General features: G+C 41.7%; 2 protein-coding genes across 3 annotated transcripts; one reads left to right on the top strand and one right to left on the bottom strand.

Moving 5' to 3' along the window:
• The first annotated feature begins 6,899 nt into the window (after positions 1–6,899).
• Positions 6,900–23,669, top strand: LOC115746370 (probable strigolactone esterase DAD2). 2 transcript variants are annotated; one of them, XM_048275294.1, is made up of 3 exons: positions 6,900–7,367; positions 7,480–7,952; positions 23,654–23,669. In XM_048275294.1, the coding sequence occupies exons 1-2, from the start codon at positions 6,997–6,999 to the stop codon at positions 7,904–7,906; spliced, it is 798 nt and encodes a 265-aa protein (XP_048131251.1). In that variant the 5' UTR covers positions 6,900–6,996; the 3' UTR covers positions 7,907–7,952; positions 23,654–23,669. The 2 variants fall into 2 exon arrangements, with proteins under 2 accessions (XP_048131251.1, XP_030537965.1); XM_030682105.2 differs by lacking the exon at positions 23,654–23,669 and having other exon boundaries at positions 6,902–7,367; positions 7,480–8,190.
• Positions 19,996–22,083, bottom strand: LOC115746368 (U-box domain-containing protein 4). The gene is made up of 3 exons (XM_030682104.1): positions 21,608–22,083; positions 20,834–21,463; positions 19,996–20,131 (listed from the first exon to the last, which is right to left on the bottom strand). Exons 1-3 carry the CDS (start codon positions 21,974–21,976, stop codon positions 20,054–20,056), a joined length of 1,077 nt encoding a protein of 358 aa, XP_030537964.1. The 5' UTR covers positions 21,977–22,083; the 3' UTR covers positions 19,996–20,053.
• Positions 23,670–25,272: the final 1,603 nt, after the last annotated feature.

The raw sequence follows: 25,272 nt of genomic DNA, 5'->3' as shown, positions 1-25,272 counted from the left end.
GAGAGGGAGAGAGAGTTGTGGAAGAGAATGAGAGTTTAGTGCTCAATGTTGTGTGTCCAAGGTGATTACAATAAGGGAGAACACCTCTATTTGTACAAGAATGGGGACCCATTTGGGTGATTCACCGGCTTCCCAGTTCTGTCTTTTCCTTCTTATCCTATTCTCTTTGTCTTACTTGTTGGATCTTTATGATTTGTCTTATATGAATTGTCCCTTGTGAGACTCTTCGTTTCCCTCATTTTGTAGGATTCTCTATGTAGGGTATCATCGTTACTTGAACAGCCCCTTGAATGATTCTTGGGCTGACCAGAATCGTGCAGGGATCGTGCATGGCCATGCGCTGAATCGTATGGATCATGCACTGGATCGTGCACGGGAACGTCGGGATCATATGCTCAGCCGCCTCGGTTCATGGTTTGGTCCATGGTCTGATCCGTGGCATGTATCATGGCTCGGCCGGTCAGTTGTGTCACAACCCATCCTTTTTTTTGGTCGGAACCCATCCTTGAACGACGATCTTTTTGGGCCATGATACTAGCATGAGCTGCCGTACCTTCGCTGGCCATTCCCATCCCATCACAATGGTCCCCCTTTTACTCAAAACACTCTCTCCATCTAGACTCGTTGGATCAATGCGGTTCGAAGCTTTAGTCCTCAGATTTGAGGCTCACGACATGAGATCCGAGGTTGCCATCCTTAGGGGGCCCTAGATTCAGGGTCGCCTGAGGCTGGGCCTTGATCACAGTGTCGGTCGCTGGGGTAGGGGGTGAGGACTGGATCTTTGGCAAGCCAGGAATGGTCATCTGTCGCAACATGATGCTACTGGAGAACCAGATATCAATCTATCCCGTTGGAGGCTATTTGAGATGGCGTTCGAAACGAGTTAGGAGCACTTGTTAGAGCTGCCTGAATTCACATAGATGCTCGAATAGGAGGTGAAGCACTTTCTTGGCACGATTAGGGCCTCCATTGTGGTGATCGAGTCGGAGGTGAAGCACTTTCATTTTTTTTCTTATGGCGAGTTTTCTAATTTAATTCTATTCGGCTTTTGGTCTTACAGTGTACCAAATGCCGGATAGAATTAGCCCACATTTTATCCCACATTATTCTATCGTATCACACTCCTCGTCTTGACGAACAAGCGCAGCCTCAAAATTGATAGGTCAACGAAACTCGGCACGAGGATCGTGCCGGTGTTGACAACCTATGCACTTACGAGAATCTCATTCGCATCAAATGTATGCAAAACAGATATTCGGATAGAACAGTAAATCCGAGAGCGAAGTGGGTCGATGATGATGACATGAAGGAATCTCAATGAGTCGCGCGTGCGCTTTCTTCAACATCTAATCGCACCCGCTTCCTTCTGCTTTCCTCTCCAGCTCAAGTACTAATCGCTAATTATTGGGGTTAAATTAATCAATCATTAGACAATCAATTATCTCCGAATAATTAGAGATAGGAATTTTAAGAAGTGGGGATGAAAAAATTTAGAGAAAGAATAAAAAAAACAAAAGAAAGAAAGAAAGAAAGAAAATAGACGAAAATACCCATGACTGTATACTAGAATTGACCTTTAGTAAACTCGACTCCTAATGTGAGACTAAGTTTGTAACTTTGGGCTTTTACTTGAGACAAAATCCACTTTAAGCCATCTTTTGGGAAAATGACCTTACTTTAGTCCTGCATTTGAATTTTTCCCAAACTTTTACCGATGAGTGTCTCTAGGGCACTTGTTAAGTGACTGATTAAGAATGACGCTATTTCGGCACCCTTTTTATGTTGACTGATCAATGGGTTGCTATTTTTCCTTTTTCTTATTAACTCGAAATTTTCTCTCTTTTTTTTCCCCCTCTTTCTTGCAAATTATTTGAATTTTCCTCCAAAATAGTAAAAGCGAAAATCAAGATTTAAGGAAAGGAAAAGATCAAGACTAACTTTTTTTTTTTTACCATTCAACCATAAAAAAAGTTATTAGTATAGCTCACGAACCATACCTTCAAAACTTTTTAAGAATAGATATAAGTTTGAAAGCGAAGAAGCTGTAGTTAGATTTGGACTTCCATTAAAATCACTTGAAGCTTAGTTAAAATAATAAATGAACAACTTTCTAACAATTTAAATTGACAACATTATATCTTCAACAAATTAATGAATTCATGATCGCAAAAATTTCAACTCTGAAACATAGTTTTACTTAGGGTGAAAGACATCTTTTATTTTAACTTTTCAAAAGGACATTGGAGATAAGTGAGTAATTATTTTTTTCTTTTTTTTGCAAACTTAGCACAAATATGGTATGTGTTTCGCCGTTATTTCTCCCATGACGAAATACCTTTTATCGAAATTAGTTCTTCGGCTTTTAAATATAGAAAATGGGGTTCTATGACAATTTTGGACATGAGTGATCCAAAAAATAAGGAAATTAACGGGTGAAACTTCAATAAAATTATATAATTTTACTGATTTAAACCTTTTTGTCAAGTCAAACTCTAGTTTAGAATATGCGATCCTATGGCGATTTTCTCACCGATATATGCCATCATCGATTGACATATGAACATCCTTTAACAAACCAGCTAATGCATGATTTCCTCCATGTGCTACGCACTTGATTTGCTCATGTTATGATATTTGCCTTGATTTCCTCCCTCGCGCCAGGCACGTGTGTCGACGTACGAGCTATTTTTGGTGTCAATAGTATGTGAAGAAGAGAGATGATGAGATTAATTTTGTTAATTGCCAAGGGGTAATGTTAATTATTGAATATTGAACCAAATCATGCGAATGTGATATCAGTTAGCATGACAAGGGTCTGCTTTAGTAAAAAAGAATGTGGAAATTGGGTCACTTAGAAAGTAAATACTAGGAAATCAATGCATCAACTGTTTTCACAAAGCGTGTAATTAATTTTTTGAAAATGATATAACAAGATGAATTGACACACGCGCCATCATGAAAACGAATATTCATTTTACAATGCCCTTAGGGCAAGAAAAAGGGCCGAAAGTAAAGGCTTTTTAAGACATAATGGAAACCATTTTTGGAGAGAGAATGATTGGAACGAAAATCCCCTCGTATCCAATCTCTCTAAGGTAATGATGAATCATGAAACATAGAGATTCGTCGTCCAAACTATATAAACGTGTCCCCCCCTATATTTTTTTATTACTTTTCTTTTTTGGGCCTGACTTATAAGAACTTAATTTGATAAAAATGAGGTTGTGCGACCAAGTCTTCACTTTCGTTGTGGAATATTTCACATCGGTGGCCGCCTAAGTAGATAAGGATATGATATCGTATCAAATCAATCATATTATAATTAACCTCGACCATGTACAACTCATATGGACTAGACCTTACTTTAATAAAGTGATGCATTTTGGATAGATCACTAATAATTCAAGAAAATTGTTTAAAAAGTCTTAGACCTATCGCACTTTTGCTAATATAATCTTAAACATTTTAATTTTATCAATTGAGTTCTAAACTTTTCGCGTGTCGTCAATTGAGTCCATCCGATTAATTTTAGCTGCAAAACACTCAAAATGGCATGCCTTATTTTTCAGTTTTTTTAAAAAAAGACGAGTTGGAATATTTTCGACAGGAATTTTCCTAATTTGGTCCCGATCTTTTTCCAAGAATTATCTCCAGTGGAAACAAGTTGTCAGCAATATATGGTGGTACTTGGTATACATGATGTGACAATTCTTTCTACAATCAATTACCCATTTCATGTCATCTGGATAGCTCATGTTTTCTTGATTGTTTTCCTTTATTAGTTCATGTCTAAGGCTCCATGACTATGGCTATTCACAGCATATGTGGGTGAGATGAACCGGTCTTCCGACTGAGCATAAAAACCATGATCAAATTAATTAATACATCTAATTACAAAATACAAGTACATACATACGTACGTACGTAAATAGAACGTATATAAGTAGAGGCATATGGACCCATTAACTTGTTATATACCATGGAAATTTCTGCTTGATTAGTTTAATTCCATTATTTTTTCCAATGCGCATGCATTGCCACAGAGCAACCCTTCTTCTAGACGACAATGCTTACAATTAAACAAATTGTTTCTCTCGCCTTCGCTACCTAGACGAGGTCGAACCTATGTCTAAAGAAGATGCTTAAAGCCAGAAACAAAGCAAAGGGGAAAGAAGAGAAAAGGTAAATGGATAAGATAAGCCTCGTGACTCATCATGCCAATTCTGACTTCATTGGAACTTGCCTCCACTCCACCCCTAGGGTTTGCAACACCCCCCTTCCCGCACACACAAAATTATAGTCATAGCCTCCCTCTCAAGTCGCTGTTTTCACGATATGCCAGTGTCGAGAGAAGGGGCCCAATCTTTGGCTAACTTATCTGAAACTTTCTGAAATTTGTGTCCTCACATGACCTTATCTTATAATATAAATCGATGGAAATGAGGAAAAAGAAGAAGAGGAAGATGAAACCCTAGGGCTATATTAGCGTGCATGCTGGTGTTTCTTCCCCAACTGAAACGATGAATTGGGGTTGGCGCTGTGTATGATGCCCACTTTGTCTGGTGTGCTTCTCGCATGCGTCACTTTCTCTGGTCCTGGATATGCCCCCCGCCCGGATTGTTCTCTCTCTAGTTAATTACACGGGTGCCTCTCTTATTAATAACACATTGAACGCGACCCGCCATTATTCGAAGAAATAATCGATCGGTCGTGTGTTTCGCTTAACATGGCGTCCGAGCCAACAAAATCTGACTTTTGATTATCAAAACTTCCCTCTTTGTTGTCGTTTGGAGGGCTTTTCGACACGAGTTTCAATCAAGTCGTACTTTGATTGCAAGAGTTTTTTAGGCATGAGTTTCTCCTAGTGGCGACGCCAGAAAATGCAGGGCAGAGAAGGAAAAGAGTGGCGATGGAGAGAGGAGAGAATTTGGTCAATTGTGCAGCCAATGAGCTAACTTGGATGCGGCAAACAGAGAAAGATGGACCAGTGGAGGTTGCAAAAATAAGATGCAATGTGGAAGTATATTTCCTCCTTTTCCTTTCTGGGATTTGAACTATTCCCATTCTGCATCCGATACCCCGGCCCGACCCTACCCCTACCTTATTCAAATATACTTCTCATGTTATGTGATTTTTCTCGGTATGATATGCTTCTTCATTTTTCCACTTTTCGAATTGATGGAAATATGTAGTTACTGCTGTAGATGTGGACTGCAATTCATTGCATCGAACAAAACGGGTTTGCGTTGCATCGAACAAAAAGGGTTTGCTGTTGGATAAGTCAATTGTCTAGCATAAGTTCTTTAATTTGTGTGGATGCATTATATAGCGAGGATTATTTCAAGAACGAGCCTACTTTTTTTCTGTTTTCGGCTATCTATACACCACCTTATAGACGGTGAATCATGACGAATGTTAGATCGTTAACAGGCAAGGTCTATCGTTGCATTTTGGGGGGCGAGAAAAGAGACCACGGATGAAAAGAAACCTAGTCGAGACGTTGCCATGAGCCTCTGGATCTAACGACGGGTCGTCACATTTTGCTCTTTGGACCGACGGGGGGGTCCGAATTTTCAAAACCGCGGCTTGAAACCGAATCGCCCAACCTGACTTTGGAATTCTACCGGGCATCTTTCCTCACCTCTAGACAGGAATGATGCTGCAGCATCTAGAATTGCTAGGCAATAAAGGAAAGACCCACAAAACAAAAGGAAAGCTAACCCTAACCTTGCGTTTGCGTGCATGTTTTTGAATGGCGGGTCGTGTTTCCCCGAGTCCCTTTTCGGAAAGAGAAACGTTCCCACATGTGGCTGCTCCATTAACTTGCGTGATCAACATGTAAAGAAGGAGATCCAATTATGGTCCGCCCCCAAAAAGTAGTGCCCCGTGTCTTAATCCTCTGTTAATGGAGATAATGTCGGCCTTCAATTATAAGCTAATCACCGGGATCAAAAGGCGTCTCGGAATGCTGATCCTAGTCACGGAGCTTAGTTGATGTCGGAAGCAAAGGGAAGTCTGTCTTATTGGATGCCTTGCTTTTGCTCGAGACCATGCTCGTCCATTCCATCCATCCCACTTTAGGGTTTTTTTTTTCCACGCTCCTACTTCTCAGTCATCAAAGTGGAAGCTTCAATGACTGCTTTTGGTTCTTGAAAAAAAAAAAAATTCCCTTAAAAGTCCCCAAAGAAATGGCAGGGGGGAAAAAAGCAATTAGGGACAAGATTCGCACGGGGCGCATTCACATCATTATCCTAAACAAGCAATGGCTGCCCGGAATGGCCCGGTCTTTTCTATTTCCCGTTTTCTCGTGGCTTCTGGAGTTGGACTTTTATTCCATACCGACTTTCAGAAACATTGCGAAGTTTAAAAAATGCGAGCATCGAGAGAACGCACAGCAATGGAACGAGGCTGTCGGTGCAAATTAGATTTATCTGGCTTAGGGCCAAAACGGCGAAGGGAGTCGCGCATTAACCTTGGCAAAAGAATCGCGTCACGTGGTTTCCGACAGCGATACCTCGTCACGTAGGATGAGGGATACCCTAAGGGATTCGATTCAATGCGTCCCCATGAGGTTTCTTTTCCACACTGACCCAAAAAAAATTGACAAGAAGTCAAGCCGGAGCGGGCGGGCCTTCGGATCAAGATTTGGAATCCGAAATTTCCCCCTCGAAACCGGACACCTGTCACGACAGCATTTACTGGCGGCACCGAAGGCGAAAGGCGAAATATATAAAAAATGGAAAGCAAAGGAAAGGAAACCACGGACACACGTAGCAATATAAATACGACCTAACAAAGCACGCCCGGAGACGGACAATGCGATATGCATAAACTAGGGCACAGCAAGCAAGTTCTAGACACACCCCCCACATTCATTATTTTCTCATCTACTTTGATTTTCCTCCATTAATAAAAGGAAAGAAAAATAAAATAAAATATAAAAACGCTTTTGTTTTCCTTTTTATTTTTAAATCTTTGTTCGTTTTCGCCGTCGTCATGGGCGACATACTCATGGAGGCGCTCAACGTGCGGGTGGTCGGATCCGGCGAGCGGTTCCTGGTGCTGGCGCACGGCTTCGGCACCGATCAGTCGGCGTGGCAGCGCATCCTCCCCTTCTTCACCCCGCACTACCGCGTCATCCTCTACGACCTCGTCTGCGCCGGCAGCGTCAACCCCGACTACTTCGACTTCCGCCGCTACACCTCCCTCGACGCCTACGTCGACGACCTCCTCAACATCCTCGACGCCCTCTCCGTCGACCGCTGCGCCTTCGTCGGCCACTCCTTCTCCGCCATGGTCGGCATCCTCGCGTCCATCCGCCGCCCCGAACTCTTCACCAAACTCATCCTCATCGGGGCATCCCCGAGGTAAAGCGCCGGTACCCTCAAATTGTCTTTCCCTTTTGTGTTGTCTGAACTTTCCGACCAGATGGTCTTCCTATGAGGTGAGCGTTTTGTGTTTCTGGATTTTTTTCGGTAGGTTCTTGAATGACGGGGACTACCACGGAGGGTTCGAGCAAGGGGAGATCGAGACGGTGTTCTCGGCGATGGAGGCGAACTACGAGGCGTGGGTGAACGGCTTCGCACCTCTGGCGGTCGGGGCGGACGTCCCAGCGGCGGTGCGGGAGTTCAGCCGCACGCTCTTCAACATGAGGCCCGACATCTCGCTGTTCGCGTGTCGCACCGTGTTCAACAGCGACCTGCGGGGGGTGCTGGGCCTCGTCCGCGTCCCCTGCTGCATCGTCCAGACGGCGAAGGACGTCTCGGTGCCCGCGTCGGTGGCGACGTACCTCAAGAACCACCTCGGAGGGAGGAACACGGTGGAGATGCTCAACATCGAGGGGCACTTGCCGCACCTCTCCGCTCCGGCGCTGCTGGCGCAGGCCCTCCGGCGAGCCCTCCGGTGACCCAACAAACGATCGCAGACTATCATTATTTTGACTCTTTTTTTTTTTTTTTGTGTGTGTTTTCTCGAGTTAATGCCGTTTTCGTGGGGCCCATGGATAAGTTCAGAAGAAGAAAAAAATAAGGAGGGTCTGGAGACGTTGACACCTGGCGAATAACTTGTGGACGCTGATATAGAGAAAGGATAAGTCTACGCACGTGGCCATCACGTGACGACGCGACCTTTCTGTCCCTTCTCTCGTCCTTTTCCTTTTTTTTTTCTTTTTCTTTTTTTGGGGATATTAAAGAAGAGTTTCGGTTTGTGATAGAATCGTGTGTTTATTTTGTCTTGATTGTTGATATACAAAAGAAGGTTGAGCCCACCAAGTTGATGGGCTTTTTGGCTGATAGATTCTCTGGCCCTCACCTCTGAGCTGTCCATTTGCCGGAGATATTTCTAGCCGTCCATTTATAAAATTAATAAATTGACACTCCTACTTTGGGCCCTAAAAAAAACAAAAAACGTAAGTCCATAAACTTTGATCCAACACGCAATATAGTCCCCGAACTTTTAATTTGACCAATATGGTCCATAAACTTTAACTCCAATGCGCAATGTGGTCCACGAAGTTTTAGTTTAACCAGTACGCTCCCTAAACTTTTGGAATAATATATTGAACATATTTACGTAGTTTAGAGACTAAGTTGAACAAGTTTCAAAAGATCGGGGATCGTATTTGTCAAATTAAAAGTTCGGGGACTACATTGCGATTGAATCAAAGTTCACGAACCATTTGTATCATTTTGCCAAAAATTAATAATAAAAAAAGAAAAAGAAACCCAATGTGATTAACGGCGGCAAACATTTCGTAACGCATTGGCATATCGTCCGGATGTCACCATTTTTCGGCGTATTAATTTGAAGGCCTACAACGTATACGAGTATAGGTTGAGTATTGGGTAGAAATACACATCTGGAGATGTAGATTTGTTGTAGGTGTGGGGTAGGGGTAGCTCATATGGAAAGCAGCTCTTATCCACCGAGAAAAGACGGGTCATATTGATAAGATCCCGATGCTATATTGCTATTGCTATGCACCTTATGTGTGGACCATATGATTCTCAATTTCTCTTATCATACAGGGTTACAGAATCCTCCCCCACGACCCCCACCACGGGATTTGTTTGGACCTTTTCCACAACCCTAGAAAAGCTTAAAATATCCATTTTCCGGCTTACCAATCGAGTCATGGATCGGGCTAACTCTCGCTCGCCTTGACCGGTTCGTATTATCAGGAACTCCTAACGACGCGTTTAAGAAATTCGACTTTTTTTTTTTATGGTTCGAACATGTCGAAATCAGGTGCGCTTTTGCATTCGATTTATCTTTCGTTCCTGAATTAAGTTAGGTTTGGATGGCTAGATTATTCGGGCTTTTTTTTTCGGACTCGGATTTATTTCGAATGCGGGTCGAAATCGGTTTGTCACTGGTCAAGGGAAACGACAGTAAAACGATAATGAAGGGCTCGTGATTGCTCATGCCCCTCCTAGACGCCAACTAGGGTTGTTGAATCTTCACCGAGTCGCGAGGATGTGGTGGTATGACCCGTCGCCGGTGATACATGGTGAGGAGATAAGAACACATTATAGTCCAAATCAAATGATTTGGTCCTAAAGCCAACTCCTTAGAAGTCCGAAGTGCAGAATATGGAACGCGTAGTCATTTTTTGTAGAAAGAGAGGCATTACCTACGAAGAAACAACGATTTAGAATGTTTCGTTTGTATCACCTTGGTCCAATTCGAGAAGAAGGCAGATCCAACAATAAACACCTCCGGAACTAGAAGTCCTACGTTACAGATTCCACCAGCCGCGTGATCTGCTCTAGATCAGGGTCACTTACGGAGGTCAAAAGCTTAAGCTTAAGCTTAACCGGAAAATGAGATTTTAGGATGTTCTGCGGACTTCTAAGTAGTCATGCATTTCTCGACCAAATAAAGACAAAATCAGACTAAGCCATTCGAATAACCACAAAACTATTCAATTTCACAAATCAAACCGTAGATCTTCTATATTGCAAAGTCGGATTGAATTTGGTTCAATTTGGTTCGAATTGAGAGGGTGATGAAATAGTTGGAATAGTGTCGAAACTTTGTCCAGCCAACTTAGGAAAGCCTTACTTGACTTTAGAGCCTGTTTCGGCCCAAATCCAAAGCCTGTGTACATAGACTATCGAGAGGCTTTTATTACTAGCTGGTTTGATACATGTGATGCAATGTCTATTCGTAATGCTATTATTAAGAGCAGAATAAATTATTTTTCAACGCTTCATTTATTTCGCGAAAAATAAATTATTTTTTTCAATAAAATAATCGTTTCTATTGTTTGAAATCTCTTATTTTAGAGATAGGGGTCGAGGTTTCCAAAATTCGGGGAAAATCGTAAGAGTTGAGCCAACTCCTTAGAAGTTCGAAGGGCAGGATTTGGCACGCATTAGTTATTTTTCATAGAAATCTAGGCATTACCTACTAAGAAACCAATATTAGAATGTCTCATTTTATCCCTTCGGTTCATAGAAAGATAGACATTACCTACGAAGAAACAAATATTTTTCATATAAACGATTGACCGGCGTACCAATGCCGAGGATCTTTCGCTTCGCGAGCAATTGAGAGGAGAACTGCGATTTCCTCGCGTGGATCTAATTTTTTTCCGAGCGCGCTGCCGAGGATGCTCGACTTCAACAGATACAAGTCGAAGAGGAGAGTGAGTGAGCTCAAGCTCGTGATTAGGGTTTTGGAAATGGTGTCGAGCAGGCTTGAAGACTGCGAGAGTTTCGCGAGCATTGTTGCAAAAGAGTGATTGCAGTCGCTTGGATTCTATTCTCTCGGTGATCGGGGAAAATCGGAGTCGAAAGTATCTGAACGTCTATATCCTCGAATTGACCGCCATTGGCGCTGAAACAAAGCTCGTAATGGCAGAGAGCGAGAGCGACACCTCCTCCAATTGTTGAAGTTGATCGCGATTGCCTGTGACCGACGAGGGCGTCCTGCCATTGTCGAAGCCTTTGACGAATGAAGAGAAATTAAAAAAAAAAAATACAAACAAAGTAATTCATAACTTTTATAAAAAAAAAATCGTAAAAATTAGGGTTGGCTGTGTTATGTAAACCAGGGAACGTCCATTTCAGCTATTCCCGATCAAATTTAGCTAGAAGAGTTATGTCAAGAAATCGTTAAAAGTGGAGATGGTATTATATACTGGATGGAAGCCTCGTGATGTTGATCGTGATTATACCTATAGTGAGAACCAAAAGAGAAGCCACCAGTAATCGCAATTTTGTTCCGTAACAATCACACGATGTTTCCAAAATAGCAATCTTGCAATAGTTAGAATAAGCGTTCAACGGAGACTATTTTTTTGGAGGGGGGTTTCATGAAAGCGACATGTCATAGAAAAGAGAACCGTTCAATGGGCTAGCGGACTTTGCCGGTAAGAGATCGGGGGTGAAGACGTTAATATAATAGGTGTGGAATTCGACTTTTATGCTTTCTAGAGAGGCAAAATAAAAGTCAGAGAAATAAGAATTAGATTTGGAACATACAAATGCTTTTTTATTTTTACTACTTACTTTAATATGTGTATAAAATATACACCTAATAGCCCCGTATCGATATAACTGATTTGGCCAATTGTTCCCATAAACCTCTAAATATGAGAAACACACTAGTTTAGTCTTTATTACAATTTATTGTTATCTTGGAGAGCGAGTGAAAACACTTTCATCTTGAATTTCTTTGTTGCTTTGGAAACTCCTTGTTCTAATCACTAATGTTTCCAATTCATATACATATTCATCTCTAAGAGTACCTTACATATTAAGGGTATGTTTGTTTTAGGAAAAGTGTTTTCCAGATTTTCACCCATCCGGTTCGTCGAAAATGACTGGTCAACTGAAAACACTTTCCGGTCAATAGAATGTTCATGCATAAAATTATGAAAGTGATTCCTAAATCTAAAGAGATGAAAACACTTTACGAAATTGCACATTTGAAAATTTAATTTTTTTACCTCAATAAAGTCATGAAATTAAAATTATTTTTCTAATGAGATCCAAACACCGAAAAATGTTTTCAGTCATATATCATCAAACACAGGAAAACTAATCATTTCCCCGAAAAACAATTTCTTGAAAATGCATTTTTCTTCACTATGGAGTTTTCTGCCAACCAAATACATCTTAAGTATGGCATAGAAATGATAAGGTAAATACTTTCAACTTGGTATGGCGTCCGAGGTGAGTGTATCCGGGTTTCTTACAAGTTTCATCTAAAACCTGGAACCTACCCGTCTGAACAGGTTCCTCGTTTTTTAGAACTTGAGATCTATCATGTCCCCGGTTTTGGGGTCGATTCCAGGATACCCGAGAGCCCGCAAATTTCTTTTTTTTTTTTAGTTAAGTAAAATGAGAGTGAACACTACAATAGCTAAGGGGAAGTAGAAGTGAGCGATTTTATATTCCATACAGATTACATTTAGCACCTAAATCCAAGCCGTTGGAACAGGTTCATCATTTTTTGGAACTTGAAACTTAAAAATTTGTTTGGCTCCAGATTATACACTCATCATCATATACTATAGAATATTATAGGGTCATACGAAAACATATACCAAGAATAATACAAAAATTTGTTTTGAGATATAGGGTCTAAGTTCCAAGTTCTAGATAGTGGAATCTAGCTAGAACCTATCCGTTAGAATAGATTCTTCAATTTTCGAAATCTAGAACCTACACTACATACCTTGGAACATGAAATCGGATCGATGCGAAAATTTCATCTCAATAGTAAAATTTATATGCATTATTAGCATTACCATTTGCTCTTTTTTCCTTGAGCAAAATATTCTCCGTCGTATGAAAATAGCAACTTCACAGTTTTGAGACAACTATTGAAACGAACATCATGATACACACCTTAATTTAGTCATAATTTCCAAGTTAAAATCGGAACTTCTTAAAGCAACTTGCAATGATATCTCTTCAACTTCAATTATAAGTGATTGACCAAGACTAACAATTTAAAAAATACTATCTCGTCACTTTTCTGATTTTCCTCGTTACAAACGAGTCATGGCATTGCCGATGCACTTAATGTACTCGGAAAGTGAAAGGATTACTCAAGGAAGGAACGGGTCTTGTCGGTTGCTTAGTTTTTAATTAACACGTGATTCAACACTTTCATAGGCACTTTTTGCAAGGAGGTTTAAGGAGGCTGCGTTGTATCCCGTTTACATAATTTCACATTACCCGTACTGAGAATAATAGAATATGCCGAAAACTTGTCCAAAAAGTCCTAAACCTCATGTACTTTTGTCAATTCAGTCTTAAATCTTTCAATTATGCCAATTGAGTTCTAAACTATTTCACGTTTTGCCAATTGAGTATTCGGCCAGAGACCGCTGTGCCGACCATCTTACGCGGCATAGCCGGCGCTGGCGTGGATACTTTTAATTATACATAGATATAAATCTTTTTGTTCTTTATTTTTTGATTTTGAAAGTTTTTTCCTTTTTTTTTCATTTGTTTATGTTCTTTTTCTTTGCTGGCGAGGGTCGCCGACAACCATTGCCAGCCGCGAAGGCCCTTGGCAAGGCCATCATAGCCTCCCCATTGCGGCCGGTGAGGTCGCGATGGCCCCGGGCGAGTGCTTCGCAACTTTGCCGGTTGGGAGTGAGGGAGCGAAGGCCCTCGCCGGATCTAGGGGGAGGTCCTTCGCGACCGGCGAGGGTCGCCAGTGACCCTCATCGGCTAGAGAAAAAATAGAGAAGAAAGAGGGAAAATAAAAAGTACCAAATTTAGAAATTAAAATTTTGTTAAAAATTATCTACGCCAATTCTTGTCGTGCCACGTAGGATGGTTGGCGTCTATGTCAGCGGTTTCCAACCGAGATTAGCCAGATGGACTCAATTGATCAAATTAAAAGTTTAAGACTGAATTGGCTAATTGCAATAGGTTTGAAACTTTTTGGGCAAATTTTTCCCCAAACAGGCGAGAGAATCGAATCAGAAATAAAACACTTTTCCTTAGATTGCTAGAATGAATGAACACGGGGCAACCGACACGAGTATCCATCCCTTCGAGAATTATGACAAGAGTCGCTCGGTCAAAGGGAAATTCCTTGCTAGGGAAAGCACAGCGCCGAAGGAAATTGACAGTATGAAAGCCGCCACGAAACTATATATCTCCAGCCTGTTGGATCAACTTTTACTTCGAGTAATTTACCCAATTTAGTTGTTAGGCGAGATCAAAACCGAAACTATTATGACCCCAGTCTATTGGCTCTCCTCTTACTTCCTTTTCGTTGATTGCCCAAACGGTTCTCATTTCGAAAAAAGTATAAAAAAAAATTCAAAGTCTATTGAACTTGTGCTAATTCAGTGCTAAACCCTTCAATTGTGCCATTTTAGTCCTAAGCTTTTTCACGTTTTGTCAATGCACTCGGTCTGATGAATTTTGATAAAAAAATCGCTAATATGGACGTCGGCCGTCTTACGTGACATGACTAGCATTGATGTGGATAATATTTTATTTTTTAATTATTTCTCTTAATTGTTATTACTTTTTTTTTTTTTTTCATTTTTTTTATTCTTTTCTTTCCTTTCTTTTTTTTCCCAACTGTGGACCGGTGATGGTTGACTGGCGAGGTCGTTGGCCTAGAGTTGTACATTAAAAAAAACACAAAGGAAGAAAAGAAAATAAAATGAATGAAAAGAAAAAAATATTTCAAACGTGAACTTTGTCTACATTAGTACAGGTTATGTCACATAGGACTGCCAACATCCATGTTAGCAATTTTCAGTCAGGTTTAGGACTCACTTGGTACAATTGAAAAGTTAAGGACTCAATTAGCACAAGTGCAACAAATTTATGACTTTTTTGAAACTTTTCTATTCTCATTTGCACGCTTCGTCTCCTCAAAGTTTCAGGTGCATTAGAGATTAGGGTTCTTGTCAGTCCCTATTCCCTCTCCTATTGTTAAGACAACACTGGACTATAGTTGCAGCCAGCCCCATCGGGCCGCCAAAGCGACATTGTCCACCCTGAGGTAGCCGCAATACTCATCTAGTAGCACGACAAATCATATTTAGGAGATGTTAGATTAATGACATATCTGAACAGCACCACCCGAGCAATACTGAGATATTGCCCGCTCTTGTCACTTTTTAAAAAGCGCATCATACCAAGTTAAGCTTACGCGAGACTTATTCGCCGGTTGAGCAATCCATATCCAGATGATGTGAGATCGGAGATGTATCGAAGACCCGGCAATCCCTCATTCGCACGACCCGTCGGTTCGATATCTTAAATCACAGTGCTTGTCTCGATCGAGAGACCCACAGAATCGCTTGATTTTTCCACACGCAGCCAAAGAAAGCAAATCTCGAAGCCCCGACGCCTCCACGTTATTGACTTTGGAATGCGTCGAACAAGAAAGGGGGACAAACTTCGAAAGGGTCGAAGGGGACGAACGACGACAAAGCAGAAGGCAAACCGAGTCTGCCTTTCGTAAGCTTTGTCGATAATGACTACAATCTCATGACTGCCATGGCACAAGAAAGCGGTTTTGCGTGTCGACTTTCTTGCTCCCCGTGGCTGCTCGCTCGTGTTGTTGAGGCTCCGACTTTTTCTTCTTCTGTTTTGAATAATTTTCGAGGATTAGGTGGAGCTTGAGCTGTGCTGTGCTGCCCACTCACGACTCCACGTCGACTTGGTCAAAGTTTTGAGAAGCAATATAGCTCCACGATCGTTCCGAACGCAGGGTGTGTTTATCCGTGTTTATTTGAGCGAAAGAATTTTTTTTTTTTACGAGTTAATTTTCGGGCTTTTATGCGCTTGGCTTACTGAAAATGATCAGTCAACAGAAAATTATTTACGATCAAAGGAAAAACACACACTTAAAGTTAAGAAAATGAAACCCCGAATCTGAAAAAGGAAAAAATATTTTCTTTTATCGTGAAGTTTTTCTTGAAACAAACACGTGTTTAGTAACTTTTTTAAAGTTCCTTGACAAAAAAATAATAAATAAAAGAAACTAGCATCTCCATCTCATTTTCATATGTAGCTTTTTAGCCCATCACAAAACTCTACGAAAACGAAAAGAGAGTCGAAACTTTTTTTTTTCCTTCTTAGCTTTATGGTTCGTGTAAAAAGTCCATAAATACAGAAAGAGAGTCAAAATTCCTTCTCCTCTGTAACTTTGTGGTTCATGTTGAAGTTCAACAAAAATAGTGAGAGAAGCAAAACTTTTCATAATCGCAAAAATAGATTATTATATTTTCTCTCTCTTACTAGATTTGGTAGTCAATTACGAGAGATTCTTGTAATCTTCATTCATGTATTTTCAGATCCATTTACATCGACATATCGTAAATGTGGAACAATGAATATGATAGCATATGAACATATCCGGCTTTATTACTGTAATTCACCAAATAGTTGATAAGATATGACAAAATCCCTGAATTTCATATTATATCCTATCCAATCCAATCATGATTAAAAATAAGACGACTAAACACAACAGTTGGCTCTTTAAGAACTTTTGGGCAAATACAAATAGCGTTCGACAAATTTTTGAAGAGATTTTAGGAGAAGCAATTCCATCTTCACAGCCCTTTGGCTCAAGGCAAGTTCGAAGGTGCTTCGAGCTTCGAGCATTTCCCAAATGCAAATACATTTTTTCCTTCCAATTTTGCCATTGCGAAACTTCCATAATTTTTAAAATGTCCCTACCTCATGCGATGTTAACAATGAGGATACGGGCTGCCCGCCGACAATTTGAAGAGGCCAAATGTGGTGTCGACGAGCTAGTTCTAACACCGGTAGCCACACTTGAGGTCCTCGGACCTCGGGCAATAGTCGTATGGGTTGCGCGGCCCCGAAGACGCGACCTCACGCGAGGCTACCAACACCAGATATGGCTCGCCGGCAACCGGATTTGGCCTCTCCGGAGGCCGACAGGTGTTGAGTCCTTTGCTAGTTTTGAGTATATTTTTTTGAAATACTTGACAAGTGATTTTTCTAAATGTTATTTAAATCATAGTTGTTTCTCAGTACACTATAAAATTACAATTTACCAAACACTACCATCATTTCGAAAAACCCCTTTAACCTAAAGAACTATGCATTTTTTTAAAGGATTAATACAACGAAAAACCCTAAACCGATATACATGTAACAAATTTACTATAAAAATACCAAACTGGTACATTTGTGACATAATTTACGCAAACTAATTTTTTTGATAAATTTATCTTTCATTAGTTTTCATTAAATTTGATTAATACCGTGAAAAATCTCAAACTAGTACAGCTATGACAAACGAAGGATAGAAACCTCAAATTAGTACACCCGTCATGTTATCCATTTTAGCAATTCAATTGTAAAATTTGATGAAAACTAATAAATGTTAAATTTATCACGAGTGTGTCGGTTTGGGGTTCTTGGTGATCAAAAAATTAGCTTATGGTAAATTTGAAATATGTGTACTAGTTTGATGTTTTTCATGATATTAACCATTATCTAATCGACTTTCCCCAAAAGTTGAACCAAACACACCCATCGTCTGTACACTAAATTCAAATACTTTCTATATAGACGTGGTCTTCCTATTCAAATACTCTCTATAAAGACGTGGTCTCCCTCTACCTATTGGATTGAACTTTTGGATTTGATTTTTTAACATAGTGTATGAACGGATTCCGCGTCAATTTGTGCGCAGTCTCAATTGGCATGCTCTTTATACATGCTTGTAATCTCCCGCGCCTATAATCTCGATCGTGCGGAACTTTCCAACTGTTATAATCTTTCCCATGTTAAACAGCGCTAGGAATTCTTTAGCATGTCAAATCCAGAAATATCTCGAGAGGCGCCGTCCCAAGTGGGACTTGGAGCACTAGAAATCACTCGGTGGGCAGTCATCATTAAGCACAAACTGCACGTTTCATTTTACCTTAAGTGACCATTAAGATCCTCCAGAGGACTAGTAGTACACATGGTTCCGCTCCACCTTATTACTTCGTTTCGTTGCCTTTAATTAAGGTCCCTGCGGAATATTAAATGGCAGCCAATACAACCCAACAAAAGTGGGGTTTCCAAATTATATGCAGCTTGGTAGCAAAGCACATACACGATCCCGTTGAATTCGGTTCCGATCCAAGATGACCAACTCCGGCGTGAATCGTCGCCGGATTTTGTTAACGTTAGAGCGATGCGGTCTGCGAGGAACATCACTTCCCTATGAATGATAGATATTTACAAGTAAACCGACGAATTTTTCGAAGCTCGAGATATCTATAAAGGCCGATGTTGCTCAAAATCTTCTCGGATTACCAAACCCCGTGTCAACATCGCACTAGTGAACAAGTCAATCGTCTACAATCTTTAAAATCAAAACACACGGCCATTCCAAGGTTCAACTATATATTCATCCTCTTATAAAATTGGCGACGTCAATAGGTCCTTTAAAAATAAAATTAATTGCCCCTCATTCTTCGAGAATTAGAAAGATCGTTTTCAAGTTTGAACACGTTTGCTTAACATCTAGATCCTTCTACTTAATTTTCTTGTACTTATTTTTAATTTTAAATCTCTTTTTATCATTATTTTTATTCGTTTCCATCATGTCTTAATAAAATTATTATTATATAATAAACTACACTGTGTAGTTAAAATACGTAATGATATAGTTACTAGGTATGTACATATATATATCATAAAGTAGAAAGAAATTATATATACAAATAAAAATTAGAATAAATTAAAATGATTTTTTTTTTGTTATTTTGAGTTTCCTTTTAACATTAGAATTCAAATATAGTTCAAATTTAACCATCATTTTAATATTTTTTTCGTCGAATATTATTATTTTCAATTTTCTTATGGAAGAAGTTTGTCGTTTTGAAAAAATAGTTTCTTCAACATGAACAGAAGGGAAATCCTAATCACATTATTTCACCTCCTTTATAGGATGGTAACTTTATCCAAGCCATATCTCTCTCGTATCCCATTTTATTCCGTCTGGAACAGAAATCCAAATACCGGATATGATAAAATAATATCCTATCTTGATTTTTGTTCCGATTATTAAATATGACCAAAGAGTTTAGGCGAAATATCGCGAAACGCGTGAGTTAACGGTCTCTGAAAAGGGGGGGGCAAAGAGGAAAAAAGATGGGGGGACCGAGGGTCGAAAGAATATTTGTGTGGCCGAGAGTAAGGATAGCGAAGAAGACTGGTTCCGCGCAGCGAATTTCGACGGACCTAAAGCCTCTAACTAAGTTGCAGCAGCAATTACGGGAAGTCGATGTCGCACCTTTGTGTTAAACAGGGGCCCCCTTCTCACGACGGGACGAGGGGAAAGTAATGGGAAAAGCCGAAGCATTAATTGGACAAATGAAGCAGCCCAGTAGCCAGCCACGCCCCCCCGCGGATGTCGACAAATGGATAACAAAAGACCGTACGGGGGGGCAAACGAGCCGACCAATGAAAACCCGCCACGCGGTCCCCGGTCTGGCGGGGGAAGCTATTTGCCTTTGGGAAAAGTCGCGCGCGCGACTTGGCCATCCCAGTCAATCCCCTCCCCCTCGCGCGCCTTTTTGCCCGCCGGTGGGACTTTTGAAAGATGTGGCCGGTGGAACTTCCCTTTCGCAGACCCTTTCTTGCCCCTCTTAAACAAACCCCCCAAATTACGCGCACACGTAATAGATTAGGCACCATCCTTTTTTTTATTATTTTTCTTTTCCCTCTCGGTACACACACACACACACATATATATATATATATATATATATATATAGTGCCGGAAAATCCAAAGTGACGTCGTCCAGTACTAAACGCAGATCACACATCAGAAATCCACTCATTCCATCTCAAAATAGAGAACAAAAAAAAAACACAAAAACAAAAACAAAAACAAAACAGTGTCGTTTTGATTCCCCAAATCAACGAGAGAGGAGGGAAAAAAAAAAGAGAAGAAAAGACGAAAACTCACACGAATTTACAGTTTTTTTTTTTTCTTTTGTACATATGATTTTTTTCTTTTGTGTTGTGTCGGGGAAGGATTAGATACAGTGGGCATGTGGCGGTTGGTGGGGGGACATCACCCTCCCTCAGTCTGACACCTCTGATGTTCTGGCAGCGGCGTCGCCGGATCTCGGTTGCCGTAGAAGCTGTATCAGTGTCTCCGCCTGTCCACGTTTCCCCAAACCAAATCACCATGATCAGTACCCACCAATTTTAACCCCTATTTTACAACAACTAAAATCAACGAAGTCGTTTCATAAAGCAGAAGAAGAACAGGGGACAATCGGGGCGTAGGCCGTGCGATGAAAACGAATAGGATTGCGCCCCACGAACTGACTTTCAGTCAAAAAGACTGTTTTGGCCCTGACATCCTCTGTCCTGCAGCCGATAGTATCTTGCCCCCGGAAAGGGAGGGGGGGGCTATATGTGGTCACGGCGACGCGATTTCGACGTCGAATCTTAGTCGCCTCGCGTTATCATCGGAGTCCTCCCATCATGTCGAAGCTAAGGAGGAGGAGGAGGACAAGGATGGACATAAGAAAGACTTAAGTTTTTAATTAGGACGGAACCTACGTCGACGGTCGGTGATGCTCCTACTCCCTCCGGCGAGCAACGAATATTCGTGAGCGGACAGTGTCCAAAGTTAACTTTAAAGACGTAAAAAAACCAGAGTTTTGGGAAAATTCTAAAATAAAGGAAAATTACGAAATGTCAAAAAGAAAAGGGCAGATTCCACACGACGACTGACGTGGCAAGACTCAGTTCACCCTCGAGAAAAACAGACCACTAACACGCCCGCCACGTCACTCGCCGTGTGCTCGCCGACCCCGAGGAGCGAGTCAGTCAGGTGTGTATGTGTGTCTTACCTTTTGCTTTCCGCGATTCGTGCCGGACTGCGACAGCGCGACGAGCGGCGGAATCGCCCCTTCCCGAGCCACCATCGTCCGGTGCTTGACGCTGTCCTCGCACAGCTGCCACAGCACCACCACCGCGATCTCCTTCTGCCTCTGCGTCCCCACCTCCACCATCTCCACCAGCACGGGTATCCCCCCCTCATCCACCAGCGCCGCCCTCGCCTCCGCCACCCCCACCAGCGTGCTCACCACGTACGCCGCCTTGTCCACCATGCTCGACCCCAGGTCCGCCATCAGCTCCACCAGCGGCCTCATCGCCCCGGCCTGCACCGCCCTCACCTTGTTCTCCTTCGCCGAGCAAAGCGAGTAGAGCGCCGTCGACGCGTCCTTCTTCCCCCGCGACCCCCCGCTCTCCAGGAGGCTCACTAGTGGCGGGATCGCCCCGGACCGCCCGATCGCCACTTTGTTCTCGTCGATCTGCGAGAGGCGGAGCAGCGCGCACGCCGCGTTCTCCTTCGCCGTCGGCGTCCCCGTCCTCAGGGCCTTCACCAGCGGCTTTATCGCCCCGGACGCCGCGATCAGCTCCTTGTTCTCGTCGCAGAGCGAGAGGTTGAGAATGGCCGTGACTCCGTACTCTTGCACCTGAGCAGACAACAGAGCATTTTATGCAACAGTTAATTACGGTTATACCCAACTGTTACCAATTCGACTAAACTTCAAAACTTCTGCTTCGCCGCGGTCAGGGACAACGAATACCCGATCCACGATATACTTTCTCGTAGTTACCTGAGAATCGGAGGACGAGATGAGAGCGATGAGAGGCTTGATCGCGCCGGCTCGGGCGATGCGGACGCGGTTCTCGGGCTTGTTCTTGGCGAGGAGCCTGATCTCGAGGGCGGCCTGCTTCTGCTCGTCGAGGCTGCAGGAGTCGAGGTCGCCGACGAGCTGGCGGATGAGGTCGTCGGAGTCGTCGGAGGCGCAGGCGATGAGGAGGCGGCGGCTCTGGGAGGAGGCGGTGGGGAACTCGCCGGATCCGTCGCTGTTGCAGTCGCTGAAGGCGGAGGAGGAGGAGGAGGAGGAGTCGAGGCTGGCGCCGCTCAGGTCGGCGAAGTTCCTCCCGACGTAGGGGAAGCTCACTGGAATCTCGGTCTCCATGGCGGCGGATTCCGGTGCTCCAAATGCATCAATCAACAAGTCGGGTGATTGGACCCGGCCCGATGCGGTTCGGGTCGTTTCGAAACGATGGCTTAGGAGTCTTGGCTTGAGAGGGGTTTTAGAAGAGAGAGAGAGAGGGGGAGAGGGTAGTTAACACCTGGAAGAGGACATGGGGGGATGAGCCGACACGTGCAGACCGTCCCAATTCCCCAGTATAGTGCGCACGTGCGAAAGGCCCCCCACCCTCTTTAAACGCGTGCGGAGAAGGTTCCCAGTCCGATGGAGCTCTTACTTTCTTGGAAGTCGAAGGGCCTTTTTGTTATTTTATTTTCTCTTTTAAGTAGATTTGATCAGACGCCCTAACTCCAAATAAATACGTGAACTCATATTCGCAGAGCAATATCATCGTCACCGTTCCAACGGTTCACAAAAATGCACGCATTCTACTACGGTACCGTTGAGTTTATATGTACAAAAAGCTTGTGAATACGCTCGAAATCAATCGATTCGGAACACCACTTTTTAGATTGAGCAAAAACGAACTCGATTCGAGACTCATCTCTCGGAACGCTAACTGTCCTTGTCACACGCATATCTAATATTTTGAAATTTACGATATCTTCTCATTAGACATGTTTAATAAGCGGTTCCAAAACACTCTCCGAGTAATGTCTTCATTTGACAACATAGTGCATGTCCTATGGCGGGGGGCAATGATTAACGAGATCAACCCCTCTAATTTATCTAATCGGAGTTCGTCCACCCTTGCCCAGCCCTTTCTATTCCGTAACCTTCGTTCCTCGTTGAGCCATGTGACACGAATCGGTTGTTTCGTATTCCCATCCGTAACAAATGTACGATGCAACGGATCGAAAGTTCCATGTCCCAAATCCTCCCACACTCGTATACCCTTGTGAGTGGAGGTTGATAGTGTTGTCGTGGTGACTGAGGGGTGCAAGGGGAAGATGCAATTGGTTTGTGGGAGTGGCACAGTATGGTTCATGTTAGGAGTTCTAGGTTAGAAACAATATAATACCCTTAGTAACTCCGAAAACGGGGTTGGCCTCCCATGTACAAACTGGTTGGGAGCTGATGCTACTCTCCCGATGAGGTCATGGCAGGTCGAAATTAATTATTGTGCCTAAAGTAATTTGCTTGTCTTACTCAATTTAACGAATGTTTGTGTTAAGTCGAGCGTGCTAAGATTCGTTAAGGAAAAGTTACTCACCTAACTATTCTATGGGACAACAAGAGGTAGAAAGGTGGGCATGGCGTGAACGACTCGACAGGTACCGCGTGGGCTATTCCGTTGCCAAGAAAGTGTCGGCCCGTGACACATGCCCGCCCATGACATTTGATGGCATTGCCTGCCGTCCTTTTATATCCCACAAGCTCGACACGGGGCAATAACATGAAATACAAGGAGGAAATTCGGAAAAAAAACTGTCCAAAAAATATTAAATTTATTGCACTTTTATCAATTTAGTCATAAAACTTTTAATTTTGCCAATTGAGCACATTCGGGTCAATTTTGGCTGGACATCGCCGATATGGATACACCAACCGTTCTACATGACACGATTGGTCTTGACATGAACAATTTTTATTAATTTTTTCCAAATTTTCTTAGTTTGTTATTTTTATTTTCCTTTTTTTATTTGCTTTTATTTTTCCGCACTTTTCTTCTTTGCCCGACAACCCTCGCCAGCAACGAGGGCCCCGGGCGAGGCTATCGCCAACTCATAGTTGGAGAAAAAAAAACAAAGAGAAGAATAAAAAAGACAAAAAAAAAATGTAACAAAAAAAATTAAAAAAGCTAAAAAAAATTGTCAAATCAACTTGCATCTATGTCAATGATTTTTAGTAAAAATGATCAGATAAACTAAATTGATAAGTTGTCGGGAAATTTAGGATTCAATTGATATGGTTTAAAATTTAGAATTAAATTGACACGAGGGTCATATACTTAGGCTTTGTGTTAAAACCTGTCCATCAATAAAGTCGAATCAAGCAGCCTTTTGAGCTATTTAGAACTTTCTATACACACTAACTAACGATAAATATTAATTAGTATGATTAAGGTAGTGGCTTGAAAAAAAGTTAGAAGCTCGCCTGCCACGACGGAGACGTGGGGCCAGGCGGCTTATCGCATGCCAAAGATATTTTCGTTTCTGATGGCCGCCATTTTTCTTTTATTTTTTTGGTCGAATGCCCGCAATTGACTTTGTTTTATAATTTATAATAAAAAAAAAGCCTGTCTTTTTCATACAAAAAAAGTCACAAAAGAAGAAGAAGAAGAAGGCTTTTTCATGAATTTTCAAACCTATGCTATGATCTTGCCTTTCCATGGATACTAACTCCTTTTTTGCACCAACCAAGTCTCTTTTAGGTTGAGACAGTTCCCCTAGATCGGGAATTTAGGTTGAAATGCGCTTTATTCATTCGCTCACCAAAGTAAAAACCCTCCAATCAATCCACAGACTTTTTCGTGAATTTTCAAATCCACACTCAATCAAGCCCTCGATTTCTATTTTCAAGACAAAAAGAAGAGAAAGAAGAGTTTGTTGCCATTTCTTTAGGGTACAATTCATGGGTCGATCGGTCACCTTCATTTTTCGTTGTAGCAACATGATTCATTTGTCTTACAAAGATTAAACGATTTAAAAAATACATTATTTTTTTTTTAAATGATCGCTTATATCGCTTGAAATAATATGTTCATGAAAAATATATTCATTATAGGTAATAATTTATATCTATTATTTATGTGGAGAATGAAAATATTTCTCACCCTTAAAAGTAATATAAACGGTCATTTTATTAAATAAATATATTTTAAATTATTTATTTTACGCAAAACAAACGAAGCATTGGTAAACTTTTTTTTTTTTGTCAACTTGGTCAACGTTTAGCTGGGCCTTAATGGGCTAGGTCGATTCTGTACCCCATTGCTATTGCATACATACATACACGTTGTGGTAAATTGACCCGAACACAACCCGAATAAGAAAAACGATTTGAGTCAGGCTATCGGGTTTCCTTTTCTTTGTTCGCAAATGTGTTTAGCAAATACTGTTTTTTTTTTTGGTCAAAAGATACTGTTTACTCTAATTGTTTTGGTTTCGAAATAGGATCAATAATGTGTTTCTGGTCGGTTTTGGTTTATAACGTGAAACCCTTCCAGAATAAAAAAGGAAACCCAAACTAGAAAGATCCAATTTTGTTCTAGTTGGTTCGGTTAGGTTCTAGTTTTGGTTTCGGCTTCGGCGGTCCCTTTTTTATGCCCCTAGTTTTTT

The sequence above is a fragment of the Rhodamnia argentea genome, chromosome 2, assembly GCF_020921035.1.
Source record: "Rhodamnia argentea isolate NSW1041297 chromosome 2, ASM2092103v1, whole genome shotgun sequence".
Taxonomy (NCBI): domain Eukaryota; kingdom Viridiplantae; phylum Streptophyta; class Magnoliopsida; order Myrtales; family Myrtaceae; genus Rhodamnia; species Rhodamnia argentea.
Note: the sequence above shows the minus strand (reverse complement) of the source record. Positions and strands in the feature narration are given on the sequence as shown.